Here is a 15294-nt window from a genome sequence, read left to right as displayed (position 1 = left end):
CCAATTATATTAATTTGGGGACAGATCAAAAAGCATTAAAAATTCATGGCAATTTAGCTAGAAAGCTTGCTGCTAGCTAATTTGTCCTGGTATATAAACATTGGGTTGTTATTTTACCTGAAATGTACAAGGTCTTCAACTCCGACAATTAATGCATAGATAAAATGATAAACCGAAATAATTTCGGGCCATCTCTCCTTCTTCCTTAAGGCTTCTATTTCTTCATTGGACTTTATATGGTGGTTGGTAACCAACTTGACAGCCTTACTACAACCTACTGAAGTGTGGACCTAAGTTAATCTCATTAGTAAAACTAATGAGGAGATGGCACGTGGGTATATGCTCCTAAAAACCAATGAGGAGATGGGAGAGGCCGGACTTGCAGCGCGTCGAGTGTCACAAATAGAACCAATTCATATTTTAGCGCCTGGCCAAGCAGACGCTCGCTGATGCCTGCAAGCAGTGTGGGTGCAATGATTGAATAACATGTATGTGTACATTTATTTTGCAGCACACGCGACCCGATTGGTGTGGTCAGCATGTTAGTCAAGGATTTCAGATTTGTCCAACAGTGGTTTAGTTTTTTTGCTCTGCAATAAGTTCTGGTGATCTTGTAGAGTGACATGGCTTATTTCAGCTTTGTGTAACTGGCTGCTTTAGGACTGAGTTCATTGGGCTGGCCATTGCCTGACTTACAAATTGTAGCTCACTAGAAAGGGTCTTCAACTGCACCATATTGTCCTAGGTCTCTTTTAATTTGTATTTTTAGAGACAGATTGTCTGGTTGTAATTCATTCATCTGAGACCGTAGTTCCTTAAAACCACTTTGTGTTCATTTATGCAGATTTTACCAAGACAAAAAACAAAATGGGCTAATATATTATTGTCCACAATGATAGATCAGCCATATTGAAGACAGTGCTGTGCAGATCCTATCCCTATGTAAGAGAACAGGTTAATAATAATAATTATAAATAAGGACGCAGAACTTGATATTCCCAAATTAACCATGGACATTTATGACAGTGGAACTGTCCCACAGTAATGAGGATTACCTTAAGTCATTTAAGGAATTCAACATTGAAAGCTGAAGTTGAAAAAGAGTCCTATTTTCTGCCAAGGATGATCACAACAAGGAACAATTTGAAGAGACATTTAATGCATCTAACTTTCAGCTTTACTTTGCCCAATACAAATAACAAATTGTAGTGCACATATGAGGCAAGCCAAATTCAGCACATGAGGTATGGAATCATCAAAAACCAAATCTCCTAAAGCACAGATACTTTGTGATTCTTGGCATCTGTGCTTTGTAATTATTCTGGGTAAACAAACTATCTCCATGACGTCTTGGACAATGTTTCTCTTGAACTATGCTGGGATGATGATTTTCTTTTATTTTTATGGCAACTTTTGTTTGTTTTTGAAATATTTCAATTGTGGTTTACTGAAATAATAAAATATTCTGAAATATAATAGTACTAATACTGACTTATAGTAAGATGCAATTATGCTCAGTTCAGTACCATTAAAGGAGTAGGCCTACCTCCCCTTCAAGTATCTCAAGTTCACTCACATATTGACTGATTATTTTATTATGCTCCAGATATGTAATACTCTTGTAATTTCTTTGTGCACTTGTATGTCAATACTTTAGTCCTGAGGACCTTAAAATATGTTTTTCCGATATAGTTGTTCTCAGAAGATTTCAGTGGTTTGCTAGCTTTTCCTGAAGCTGATAAATCCTGTATTTGGTCCTGTTGCTGGAAAAAGTGCACTTCCTTTGAAGAAAACATATAAATTCGTAGCTTTTGAAAAGGACATTTAAAAAAATATATAGTTCATTAAGAGTGCATTCTGTTAGCCTAGACATTTCTAGCAGGAGCTTATCTTAACTGCTGCGGTTTGTGCTCAAAATCTGCAAATCATCTTCTCCACATAAACCATACGCCAAATTCCCTCCAGATTTTGTGTTTAGACTCATCATTGCACATAAAGGAAGATAGTGCTTGCTTCGTTATCCAACTGACCTTGTGACCCTTCTGTCTTCGCGTGAACCCTGTTCATTGCTGCTCGCAGCTATATTCTCTTCTTTCCTTGCTCCTTTCTTGACCTCTGTCATTTGCTGAGTATTATTTCTCTATCCTTTCCTTCAGTAGAGTAGATATGGCATCAAGCAGACGTTTTCGTATGTGTTTCCATTATTTTTTTCTTGTGACCAAGCACTTTCTCCCCTCCTTCACCATAGCTTTGTTGAAGCTTTCTATGGTTAACTCAGTATCATCTTCTAGGACAGCAAACCTGTTTTTTAGGCTGACGTTGAAATCCTTTTTCACATCTGGGTGTTCCAACTTGGATAGATCAAAACAATGTTTCCAGTTTGGCCCTCCTCAGCTTCATTAATATTTTTCCAATCAGCATATTGTGGTCGCTGCTGATGTCTGCCATTCTTTTGACTCCTACACCCTGCAGAGATCTTCACTTGCTGTTTATCAGAATGTGGTCGATCTGACTTTCTGTCTTGCCATCTGGTGATTTACATGCAAGCTTGTGTATCCTTTTATGCTCGAACAGGATGCCACCTATGACCAAGTGGTTTTCTTTACACAGATGTTCACCATTTTCATTTCTTGCACTGATGCCATGTTTCCCCATTGTCCTTTTCTCTTGCATGATTGTATTCTCCAACTCCTATTATGAGTAGGATATCATGCTTGGGTACTTCTAATTGTGCTTGACAAATTAAGAATGGACTCCCCACTTGCCAGTCTCCTTTTTCCTTCAGCTGGCCATATTTCTTCTGTAACTCTTAACAGAGTTTGTATTTGTGCATCTGTTGTATCGCTGGAGCACGGCGCCCCATTTGAAACAGTGTTGTGACATTCCAACATCCAACGTTCCTTTTGGATAGCACTCTGGATAGTCTCAATGGCCTTGAGTTGCAATCCTGTCGCATTCAAATGTATCCACTCACAGGCCAGGCCCAGAGGGCCATGGCTCCTGGGTGAGAGTAGAAAATCTCCTTGTTCATTTGGGTCAAAAGATCCCTGCGTAAATGGTAGCTGCCAGGGCTGGTTGTAAAGCAGGAGAGTGAGCTCTGTAAACCAGAGCTTCCCTGGCTGTAGAGGGACTCTAAGATGAGGGAAGAGCCCTGTTTCCTCACTATGTTTACCAGAATGGGGAGTGTCAGGCATAGAGAAGGAAAAAGCATAAGGCATCACCCTTGCCAGGGGTGTGCTGGCGCTCTCCCCTCTTGGACTGTGCCCCTAGTGCGCAGCGACATGTTTGCAGCTACAGGTTTGGCTATACGGTGTCACCAAGCGGGGATATCAGCAAGACAGAGCAGCCGGCGGAATAACATAAGCCGTCAAACAGTGTAGCTTAAAAGGAAGAAGGAAACATATTGGTTACCCAGATGTCCTAATCCTGAGCAGTAGAGCAGCTATGTGTCTGGTCTTTCTTGTCCCTACTCCGAAGATGAAGATTAACAACATCAAAAGTATACCCAGCCGCTCACTCCTGTAAAGGGAGGTACAGATAGCTGTATGGGGCTCTGTCGCCTGATAAGGGTGCCCTAAGGGAGTGGGCTAAGGGAGTTTTGTGGTGAGCCAAGAGAACCTGTTCCCCTGCGAAACCAAACAAATTAAACCCAGAGATGAACTGGATGACAGGAATCCACAGAGAGAATGGGTAGGTGTTACCAGATTTTATTCCCTGCCTCGCTCACCTAGAGTGATGGTTCCCCAACTTGTTGCGTTCTGAGGAGGTGCATTCGTGATCCTATTCAGCTGTGTTCGCTTGCACACACAAGACAGTTTTTAGGCAGAATGTGCAGGGCATAAGAGGAGGACCATGACAGATGGCAACTGGCAATCCGTCATCCTGCTCTATTAGTCTGAGACCGGAGGGAGAGCATTCCTCACCTTGACACCCCACCCCCCCCCAAAAAAGAAATCCCGAACCAACAAAATTGCGCTTGACCCTCCCTTACTATACCTGCGATACGTGGTTGTCCCACCTAGCCATCTTAAAACTTATTTGGGATCGGTGTCCCGTCCGTGGGATGTTTGAGCTAATGTAGACTAATGCGATTATCATGAGGTTGTAAGTGACAAGAACATTTCCCAGGACATAGACATATCTCAAATGGGCAGAACGATACGATATCTGCCAGGCACGCAGGCTGTCAGAATGGGGGAAAGAGAAAAGTAGTTGAGTGTCATCCGTAAAGCAATGATAGGAGAGACCATGTGAGGATATGACGGAGCCAAGGCACTTGGTGTATAGAGAGGGCCAAGATCCAAGCCCTGGGGACAGCAGTAGTGAGCGTATGTGGTGCAGACATACAGTGCGTTGGGAAAGTATTCAGACCCCTTGACTTTTTACACATCATCTTCTTGGTTGAAGACTCAAGAGACATATTTTGACTTGTTGAAAGAAAGTTTATGGGCAGATTTTTGGATTCCTATCTTGCCATGTTGGCGCCAACTAAACTGACTTTTTGGGATATAAAGAAGGATTTTATCTAACAAAACTACGCCTCATGTTATAGCTGGGACCCTTGGGATGACAAATCAGACCTGGCACCATCCCTATGGTGAAGCATGGTGGCAGCATCATGCTGTGTGGATGTTTATTAGCGGTAGGGACTGGGAGACTAGTCTGGATCGAGGGGAAAGATGAACGGAGCAAAGTACAGAGAGATCCTTGATGAAAACCTGCTCCAGAGCGCTCCGGACCTCAGACTGGGGTGAAGGTTCACCTTCCAACAGGACAACGACCTTAAGCACACAGTCAACACAATGCAGTGACTTCGGGACAAGTCTCTGAATGTCCTTGAGTGGCCCAGCCAGAGCCCGGACTTGAACCCGATCCAACATCTCTGGAGAGACCTGAAAATAACTGTGCAGCAACACTCCCCATCCAACCTGACAGACCTTCAGAGGATCTGCAGAGAAGAATGGGAGAAACTCTCCAAATATAGGTGTGCCAAGCTTGTAGTGTCTAGGTCCAAAAGGCTTCGCTAGGCGTCCCGCTAGCGGGACATCTTCCGGTGAACCTGGAAGGCGTGCAATTCAAATAAATAATCATAAAAATGATGGATATTAAACATTTAGGTACATACAAGTGTCTTATATCGGTTGAAAGCTTAAATGATTGTTTATCTAACTGTCCGATTTCCAGTAGGCTTTACAGCGAAAGCATGACATGCGATTGTTTGAGGACGGCGCCCCACATCAAAATACTTTTCCACCGGCATAGATTTCATAAATTCACAAATAGCGATAAAATATTAACTTTTTCAATATCTTCCTCTGATTTGTCATTCCAAGGGTCCCAGCTATAACATGAGGCGTAGTTTTGTTAGATAAAATCCTTCTTTATATCCCAAAAAGTCAGTTTAGTTGGCGCCATCGATTTGAGTTATCCACTCGTTCAACATGGCAAGATGGGCAGATTTTTGGATTCCTATAAACTTTCTTTCAACAAGTCAAAATATGTCTCTATTTAATCCTCAGATACACTAAAATGTATTTAAACCATAATATTTCATACAAAAAGAAGTATGTTCAATAGGAAAATGATATTAGCAGGTGCGTGTCCTCTTCATTGCTTGCGCATACATACATTTCCAAGTCTGTGTCCCTGTAGTTAAACTCATTATTCTTACTCGTTTTGAAAGAAACAAGCCTGAAATCTTGAACATTGAGTGCTGACACCCAGTGGAAGCCATAGGAAATGCATACTGGGAGCAAGATGTAATTATTTCCCTATACTTTCCAATGTAAGATCATGGGCTCTCTCTCTCAAAAAAAAATATCTGGTTGGTTTTTCTTTGGATTTTCTCCTACCATATCTATTGTGTTATAGTCTCCTACATTATGTTAACATTTCTACAAACTTCAAAGTGTCTTCTTTCCAATGGTACTAATTATATGCATATCCTAGCAACATACATTTTACTTTGGGCATGTCAATGAGGCGGAAATTGAGAAAAAAGGACCCTAGCCTGAAGAACAGCTTCTACCCCTAAGCCATAAGACTCCTGAACAGCTAATCAAAGGGCTACCCGGACTATTTGCATTGTCCCCCCCCCCCCTTTTACGCTGCTGCTACTCTGTTTATTATCTATGCATAGTCAATTTAACTCTACCTACCTGTACATATAACCTCAATTACCTTGACTAACCAGTGGCCCCGCACATTGACTCTGTACCAGTACCCCTGTATATAGCCTCGCTATAGTTATTTTACTGCTGCTGTTTAATTATTTGTTACTTTAATTTTAAATTTTTTACTTACCTAACACTTATTTTTCTTAACCTCTCTGGTACAGGTGCTAGCGTCCCATCTCGACAACAGCCAGTGAAATTGCAGGGCGCCAAATTCAAAACAACAGAAATCCTATAATTAAAATTCCTCAAACATATAAGTATTATCCACCATTTTAAAGATAAACTTCTTGTAAATCCAACCACAGTGTCCGATTTACTGCGAAAGCACACCAAACGATTATGTTAGGTCAGTACCTAGTCACAGAAAAACACAGCAATTTTTTCCAGCCAAAGCGAGGAGTCATAAAAAGCAGAAATATAGAGATAAAATGAATCACTAACCATTGATGATCTTCATCAGTTGGCACTCATAGGACATCATGTTACACAATACATGTATGTTTTGTTCGATAAAGTTCATATTTATATCCCAAAATCTCAGTTTACATATGGTCAGAAATGCATTGTCTCAAACAAACATCCGGTGAAAGTGCAGAGAGCCACATAAATAACAGAAATACTTGATACAAGTGTTAAGCATGGAAATATAGATTAACTTCTTAATTCAACCGCTGAGTCAGATTTCAAAAATGCTTTACGGCGAAAGCACACTTTGCGATTGTTAGGTTAGCTCCTAGCCACAGAAACCCATACAGCCATTTTCCAAACAAGGAGAGGTGTCACAAAAGTCAGAAATAGCATTACAATTAATCACTTACCTTTGATCTTCATCTGGTGGCACTCCCAGGTCTCCATGTTAGACAAATGTTTGTTTTGTTCGATAATGTCCCTCTTTATGAGCAAAAATCTCCTTTTTTGTTTGCACATTTTGTTCAGTAATCCGAATGCAGAAGGCGCGTGCACTAATTCCAGACGAAAAGTTTTTAAAAAGTACAATAAAAGTTAGTAGAAACATGCCAAACGATGTTTAAAATCAATCCTTCGGTTTTTTTTGTCATAAATAATCAATAATATTTCAACCTACAAAAGCTTCGTCAAAAGGAAAGTAGAAACAAAGGCACGTTCACGATCAGGGCGCATGGCTGTTGAATGGAAATTTCCACTGGCCACTGATCGAAAATGCTGTATCTCCCTCATTTTTCAGAGTAAAAGCCTGAAACAATGCCTAAAGACTGGTCACATGTTGAGGAAGCCATAGAGCTTGTGAACTGGGTCCTAAATCTTTGTATGGTGGATAGGCTTTCAATGGAAAAACAGCCTTTCAAAATAATAGTACTTCCGGGTTGGACTTTCCTCTGATTTTCGCCTGCCATGTTATACTCACAGACATTATTTTAACAGTTTTGGAGTGTTTTCTATCCAAATCTACTAATTATATATATATCCTATCTTCTGGGACTGAGTAGCAGGCAGTTTAATTTGGGCACGCTTTTCATCCAAAATTCCGAATGCTGCCCCCTACCCTAGTGAAGAACTGCATTGTTGGTTAAGGGCTTGTAAGTTAGCATTTCACTCTAAGCTCTACTGATTGTTGTATTCGGCGCATGTGCCAAATCAAATTAGATTTGATTTACGGTGTCCTTCATTATCTCAGCCTGATAAGCCATCAATAAAGAGATCACGTTGTGTGCTCTGATTGACTGGGCTTTGTACGTCTTCTGAAAAATGGAGGCAGAAAAGCGCTCTGTCTGGCAAGTGGGGTGGTCAGCCAGCGGGGGAACATTTTGCATGTCCAGGCTAGGAGAGCCCCTAGCAACGATCTTTCTGGTAAGGGTTTTTGCCCATGAGCCCTTGCCTCCCTGAGGCAAGCTGGGACCGTGGGAAGCAGAGTATTTTCCCATTGTACAGGTCCCTTTCAGAATCCTGACACCAAGGGAGTGGGCCACAGTCTGGCTGCGGCTCGCTCGCAAATGTCGAACTCCAAGCTGGGGAGGGCAGCCCCCCCATTTTGGTAGCAGGGTGACATTGGGACTTAAGAAGGGGGAAGAACAGGGTCTTTCGGGTTGCAAAGTCGAGGAGAACCATGAGATTAATCCCGTCATCATCCTCGTCATCCCCTAGCTGGCGTTCCCCTAACACCAAGTCGTCAGACAGTGAGGGGAGGGAATCTAGGCTATCTGTGACTTCGCCCCAGCTGGGCCCGGTCACGGAGAGCTGAATCTCAGCCTCGGCCGGTGGCTTCGATGTTAGAGGGGTGGCAGAGAGAGAAGTTTGTTTTAGCCGCCTTCTCAAACCCGCCCTAGTCAGTGCTTTGTAGTGACCGAAGGACTCGGGGTCGTCAAGTGCTGCTTGAGCAAGTTCCCTTCCCAGGCAATTGATGAATAGAAGGTGAAAATCTTTCCCTGCAATCATGGATCCCCAAGCGCAAGAACGTGGTGGTTTGAGTGCTTGACTTATTCTGGGATGGGGTAGCAGTGGACATTGTATAGAACAAGGCTTGCTAATACCAAGGCTCCTGTTGTAAAAACAATGTGTCAGCAAGGAGGCTTTGAATAGGAGTAAGCTAGCTTGTTAAAAGCCTTCCGGCTAATGGCTAGCTAGGGTAAGCACAGTATTAACGCTATAGCCATGAGACTAGTAAGGGTTTAGTTAGCTAGCATCTACCATGCGTGGTTAAGATGTGCTGTAGCTAGCACAGTGCTAGCCGAAGGGAACCACAGTGTTTAACTTCGGTCCGATATTCTCCTATAACCTTAGAACCGTGAGGCTAAAAACGGTCGGTCTAGTTGACACAAACGAGTGAACGTATATTAAACAAAACGAGAGAAGGGAGATACAGTGGAGAAAAAAAGTATTTAGTCAACCACCAATTGTGCAAGTTCTCCCACTTAAAAAGATGAGAGAGGCCTGTAATTTTCATCATAGGTACACTTCAACTATGACAGACAAAATGAGAAGAAAAGAAATCCAGAAAATCACATTGTACGATTTTTAATGAATTTATTTGCAAATTATGGTGGAAAATAAGTATTTGGTCAATAACAAAAGTTTATCTCAATACTTTGTTATATACCCTTTGTAGACAATGACAGAGGTCAAACGTTTTCTGTAAGTCTTCACAAGGTTTTCACACACTGTTGCTGGTATTTTGGCCCATTCCTCCATGCAGATCTCCTCTAGAGCAGTGATGTTTTGGGGCTGTTGCTGGGCAACACGGACTTTCAAATCCCTCCAAAGATTTTCTATGGGGGAGACTGGCTAGGCCACTCCAGGACCTTGAAATGCTTCTTACGAAGCCACTCCTTCGTTGCCCGGGCGGTGTGTTTGGGATCATTGTCATGCTGAAAGACCCAGCCACGTTTCATCTTCAATGCCCTTGCTGATGGAAGGAGGTTTTCACTCAAAATCTCACGATACATGGCCCCATTCATTCTTTCCTTTACACGGATCAGTCGTCCTGGTCCCTTTGCAGAAAAACAGCCCCAAAGCATGATGTTTCCACCCCCATGCTTCACAGTAGGTATGGTGTTCTTTGGATGCAACTCAGCATTCTTTGTCCTCCAAACACGACGAGTTGAGTTTTTACCAAAAAGTTATATTTTGGTTTCATCTGACCATATGACATTCTCCCAATCTTCTTCTGGATCATCCAAGTGCTCTCTAGCAAACTTCAGATGGGCCTGGACATGTACTGGCTTAAGCAGGGGGACACGTCTGGCACTGCAGGATTTGAGTCCCTGGCGGCGTAGTGTGTTACTGATGGTAGGCTTTGTTACTTTGGTCCCAGCTCTCTGCAGGTCATTCACTAGGTCCCCCCGTGTGGTTCTGGGATTTTTGCTTACCGTTCTTGTGATCATTTTGAACCCACGGGGTGAGATCTTGCGTGGAGCCCCAGATCGAGGGAGATTATCAGTGGTCTTGTATGTCTTCCATTTCCTAATAATTGCTCCCACAGTTGATTTCTTCCAAGCTGCTTACCTATTGCAGATTCAGTCTTCCCAGCCTGTTGCAGGTCTACAATTTTGTTTCTGGTGTCCTTTGACAGCTCTTTGGTCTTGGCCATAGTGGAGTTTGGAGTGTGACTGTTTGAGGTTGTGGACAGGTGTCTTTTATACTGATAACAAGTTCAAACAGGTGCCATTAATACAGGTAACGAGTGGAGGACAGAGAAACCTCTTAAAGAAGAAGTTACAGGTCTGTGAGAGCCAGAAATCTTGCTTGTTTGTAGGTGACCTTATACTTATTTTCCACCATAATTTGCAAATAAATTCATTAAAAATCCTACAATGTGATTTTCTGGATTTTTTTTCTAATTTTGTCTGTCATAGTTGAAGTGTACCTATGATGAAAATTACAGGCCTCTCTCATCTTTTTAAGTGGGAGAACTTGCACAATTGGTGACTGGCTAAATACTTTTTTGCCCCACTATGCTAGTGTGGTTAGCTTGCTTTCCAGCGAGCTAGACAAGTTAGCTTATGCTTTGCAGCATGAGCTAACGAGGTCTAGATAGCTAGCCGTGTGACGCTAGCTACTAAGAAGTACAAAACAAATTCTACTTGAAGCAAAAACTTTCCTTTTTATCACTACATAACACTATCGACAGGAGCTGAGGTCCGACGTTTGGCAGCGTTAACCTGTTGACCTGAGAACAGTTAAGCAGGAAGCCGTGGATCAAGTCATGCTGAGGAGAGCTTCAGAGTGATGAGAGTGATGAGATTGAGAATAACCAGAGGGTGGTGCAAGTGGCGCCTTATAAGGACGGATGTGCTCACCTCATTTGCCACTCGACCTGTCTGTCTCTGACAGACACTGTGTGATTGGTTCTTCTTGTAGTGATCCGCCTATCAGCGAATCCCTATTGTGAGACATCGAAACAAGTTTTTGAAAGAAAACCATTATCAATATGCAGACAGGGTTACCAAAATCACTTATGTTTTTAATCTTTGGTCAAACTGTTTTATAGTCCAATACACCGGACCACATGTTCAGGCATTTTATGCAGGCGTTTATATGATATCAAAAGTGTCATATACAGGCTAATATTTTGATAAACCTTTAAACACAGTTTAACATTTTAGTGGTGTGTTTCAAGATTCATTTTGATGAGAGGGATTGTAGATGAAAGACAGGAAAAGGTACCCACTGCAGAGCTAGTTTCCTTGGCAACCTTACCACAATGCATCAGTGAATTAATTTGTTTTCTGATCTATTGTAGTTCTCATGTTTCATGTTGTCAAAAGGTTAATCAAAACATTTCAACTCACCTTAGTATTTTCACCAGACAACAATAGAAACTTGCACAAACATGTTTTGAAAAACATTGAGGTTAATGTTTCATGAATTGCACCCACTGTTATTTTCTAGCGATATGATATAAACTATATCAGGTCATTAATATACAGTGTATTCAGAAAGTATTCAGACCCCTTCCCTTTTTTGACATTTTGTTATGTTACATTCTTATTCTAAAATTGATTCAATAGTTTTTCCCCCTCATCAATCTTCACACAATACCCCATAATGACAAAGCGAAGATTTATTACAAATACAAAACATAAATACAAAACATCTCCCCCAATTGCTCAGTTTGGCCAGGTGACCAGCTCTAGGAAAAGTCCTGGTGGTTCCAAACTTTTTCCATTTTAGAATGGAGGCCAATGTGTTTTGCTCTGACATGCACTGTCAACTGTGTTCCATATCATGTCCAATCAGTTGAATTTACCACAGATGGACTCCATTGAAGTTGTAGAAATATCTCAAGGATGATTAATGGAAACAGGATGCAGCTGAGCTCAATTTCAAGTCTAACAACCTGTTTTCTCTGTCATTATTGGGTGTTGTGTGTAGATTTATGAAGAAAAACATGAATTTAATACATTTTAGAATAAGGCTGTAACGTAAAATGTGGAAAATGGAAGGGGTCAGAATACATTCCGAATGCACTGTATATTGTGTTTCTTCTCACACAGGTTGTTTTCCAGTCTCAGTATCATCACGGAGCTAACCCACCCAGCCAACATGAGGTTTATGCAATTCAGAGCTAAGGACTGGTACTCTCTGGCTCTCTCTAAACTGGAGAAGGTAAAATCGTCACTGAATGTACACAAACTGTACTTCAAGGCCGGGATATAGAGCAACACACTGGACAAAGAACATTTTAAAACCCCTATAGGTCTTAGCCCTTAGATTGCCATATATACTATGCTAACATACAGTACCAGTCAAAAGTTTGGACACACCTACTCATTTAAGGGTTTTTCTTTATTTTCACTATTTTCTACATTGTAGAATAATAGTGAAGACATCACAACTATGTAATAACATATATGGAATCATATAGTAACCAAAAGTGTTAAACAAATTTAATTATATTTTATATTTGAGATTCTTCAAAGTATCGATCCTTTGCCTTGATGACAGCTTTGCAAACTCTTGGCTGTCTCTCAACCAGCTTCACCTGGAATGCTTTTCCAACAGTCTTGAACAGATCCCACATACAGTATGTTGAGCACTTGTTGGCTGCTTTTCATTCATTCTGTGGTCCAACTCGTCACAAACCATCTCAATTGGGTGCAGCACTCCATCACTCTCCTATTTGGTCAAATAGCCCTTACTCAGCCTGGAGGTGTGTTGGGTCATTGTCCTGTTGAAAAACAAATGATAGTCCCACAAAGCACAAACCAGATGGGATGGTGTATCGCTGCAGAATTCTGTGTGTGCCTTGAATTCTAAATAAATCACAGACAGTGTCACCAGCGAAGCACCATCACACCTCCTCCATGCCTCATGGTGGGAACCACACATGTGGAAATCATCCGTTCACCTACTCTGAGTCTCACAAAGACACGGCGGTTGGAATCAAAAATCTCAAATTTGGACTCATCAGATCAAAGGACAGAGAAACTAGCGTTTATTTTCTTGGTCTTTTACCAAATAGGGCTATCTACTGTCTACCACCAATATCTTGTCACAACACAACTGATTGGCTCAAATGCATTAAATTGAGAGAATGTCAAGAGTGTGCAAAGCTATCATCAAGGCAAAGGGTGGCTACTTTATATATATATATATATAAATATAAAATATTTTTTGATTTGTTTAACACTTTTTGGGGTCCTACATGATTCCATATGTGTTATTTCATATTTTGACATCTTCACTATTATTCTACAATATAGAAAAGAGTAAAAATAAAGAAAAACCCTTGAATGAGTAGGTGTGACTGAACTTTTGCCTGGTACTGTATGAAATTGTTTAAAGATGGTAATAAAGTGTATAATTTAGCCATTTGATTTAGAATTTTAGAACCCCTGTAGGCATAAAACATTTTTTTTAAATAAATATTTGATGAAACATTGAATTTTGGCCTTTACTGCTATAGGCTAATCCATATAAACGCATTAAATAACACATTCTTTAATGGCAAAACAGACAGGCAAAAATGTATTATAAGGAACAAGGTTTTGGAGTGTCTGAAAAAAAAATGTAGACACATTTTTGGTCACGTTATTTTTTGTACATTTGACCACCTATGCACTTTCTGCAATTTTTACGGCCCTGTACTTGGTTACCTTCAGACGATGAAATAATGACGTCAGTGATCTTCAGGTCGGAAAGCCGGAACACTAGAAAGAGGCCAGAGTTCCCGACTTGGAATTCCGAGTTGGATGACCGTTCAAAACAATTTTTTTCCAGTCTGAGCTCGTTATCTCGAGCGCACTGAAGTTTGAATTCAGAGATTTTCAAGTTCCCATTTCCCAGTTGTTTAGAACACAACATATGTTCTGGACATAGTTGGAGATCGCATTCATGCTGCAGATGTCAGCCCAACCGTAAAGTAGAAGCTCGTTGTCGTCTGTTCGGTGTGTTGCTCTATATCACGCATTGGATTGTATAGATATTTTTACTCATTATTTCTTCAAACTATTGTGTGCAGATGTCTGTAGCTCTATAAATTCGTTTACACCAATGTCATTTACACCAATGTCTTGTTGTCTCCAGCAGCAAAGGCTACTCACATTGAGTCTTCTTCAAAGCAAAGGAACAGATGGTTATACATAATTATGCAAAGATTGGACAATAGCCTACATACAGTACAAACATATTGCGTTTCCATTTCCAAAGATACTGGTAATAAACCCAAGATACAGCCACCTCCCAATTATTGATAAAGATGAGTAAAAAATACTGTATAAAATAAATAATACAAATACTCAGCTATATTGTATTCTAAAAAATTGGTTAATTATATTATTTTATACTAATACAACTGCCTTTTTCTAAAATAATTGATGTGATTGGAAAACACATTGGGAGGGATCTTAGGCCATTCCACGATACAGAATCTTTCCATATCCTAGATATCCTTTCATCTGAGTTTATGGATTCCACTTCAATTCAAACCACATGTTTTCAATGGGGTTTGAGATTGCCATTGCAAAAGATTGATTTTGTGGTCAATAACCATTTAATTATTTTATTTTGATGTGTGCTTAGGGTTATTGTCTTTCTGGAAGATCCACTTGCGGCCAAGTTACACGTGACCAGTGGAAGCAAAACAGCCCCATAACATAAGCGACCATATTTTACAGTATGAGGTTATTGTCTGCATATCCATCCTTCACTGGTGTGCATGGACAAAGAGTTAAACATTGTGTCATCTGACCATAGCACCGGGTACAATCCAAGTGCAAATGCAATTTAGCCTACTCCAGGCTCGTTGGTTGCTCTCAATAAAGGCTTTTTCTGGCAACCCTTCCAATGAGCCTATTGGCATGGAGGTGGTGTCTAATTGATTTTTCGTTGCCTCCCAAACCATCTTCCTTACTGTGCAGAATGACAGATTTGTACCTTGTCAGCTTGGGGATTTGAACTTGCAATCTTCCGGTTACTAGTCCAACGCTCTAACCACTAGGCCACCCTGCCACCCCGATTATGAAGATCAACAACATTTTTATTTTCTTTGTGAGTTCTGCACCTTTTTCCTATAGTGATGGATGACAAATGGATTCGACATATGTCTTACCTAGAGCTGTTACAGTGACCATATTACCAACACACCAGCAGTCACGAGTCCTGACTGCAGTCACGTGTCACAGTAACTATGCTTATCCAAAAC

The 15294-nt window shown here is 40.9% G+C and overlaps 1 protein-coding gene across 2 annotated transcripts in view; it reads left to right on the top strand.

Moving 5' to 3' along the window:
- The window catches only part of LOC109875134 (potassium channel subfamily T member 2-like), a 64098-nt gene that overhangs the window by 37629 nt on the left and 11175 nt on the right, over positions 1–15294 (top strand). For both annotated transcript variants that reach the window (XM_020467351.2, XM_020467350.2), the window contains one exon: positions 12146–12257. In XM_020467351.2, coding sequence (XP_020322940.1) covers positions 12146–12257 — 112 coding nt within the window. The remainder of the gene's footprint in view (positions 1–12145; positions 12258–15294) is intronic.

Source organism: Oncorhynchus kisutch, linkage group LG30 (assembly GCF_002021735.2).
Source record: "Oncorhynchus kisutch isolate 150728-3 linkage group LG30, Okis_V2, whole genome shotgun sequence".
Taxonomy (NCBI): domain Eukaryota; kingdom Metazoa; phylum Chordata; class Actinopteri; order Salmoniformes; family Salmonidae; genus Oncorhynchus; species Oncorhynchus kisutch.
This window is presented reverse-complemented; position numbering and strand designations above follow the sequence as displayed.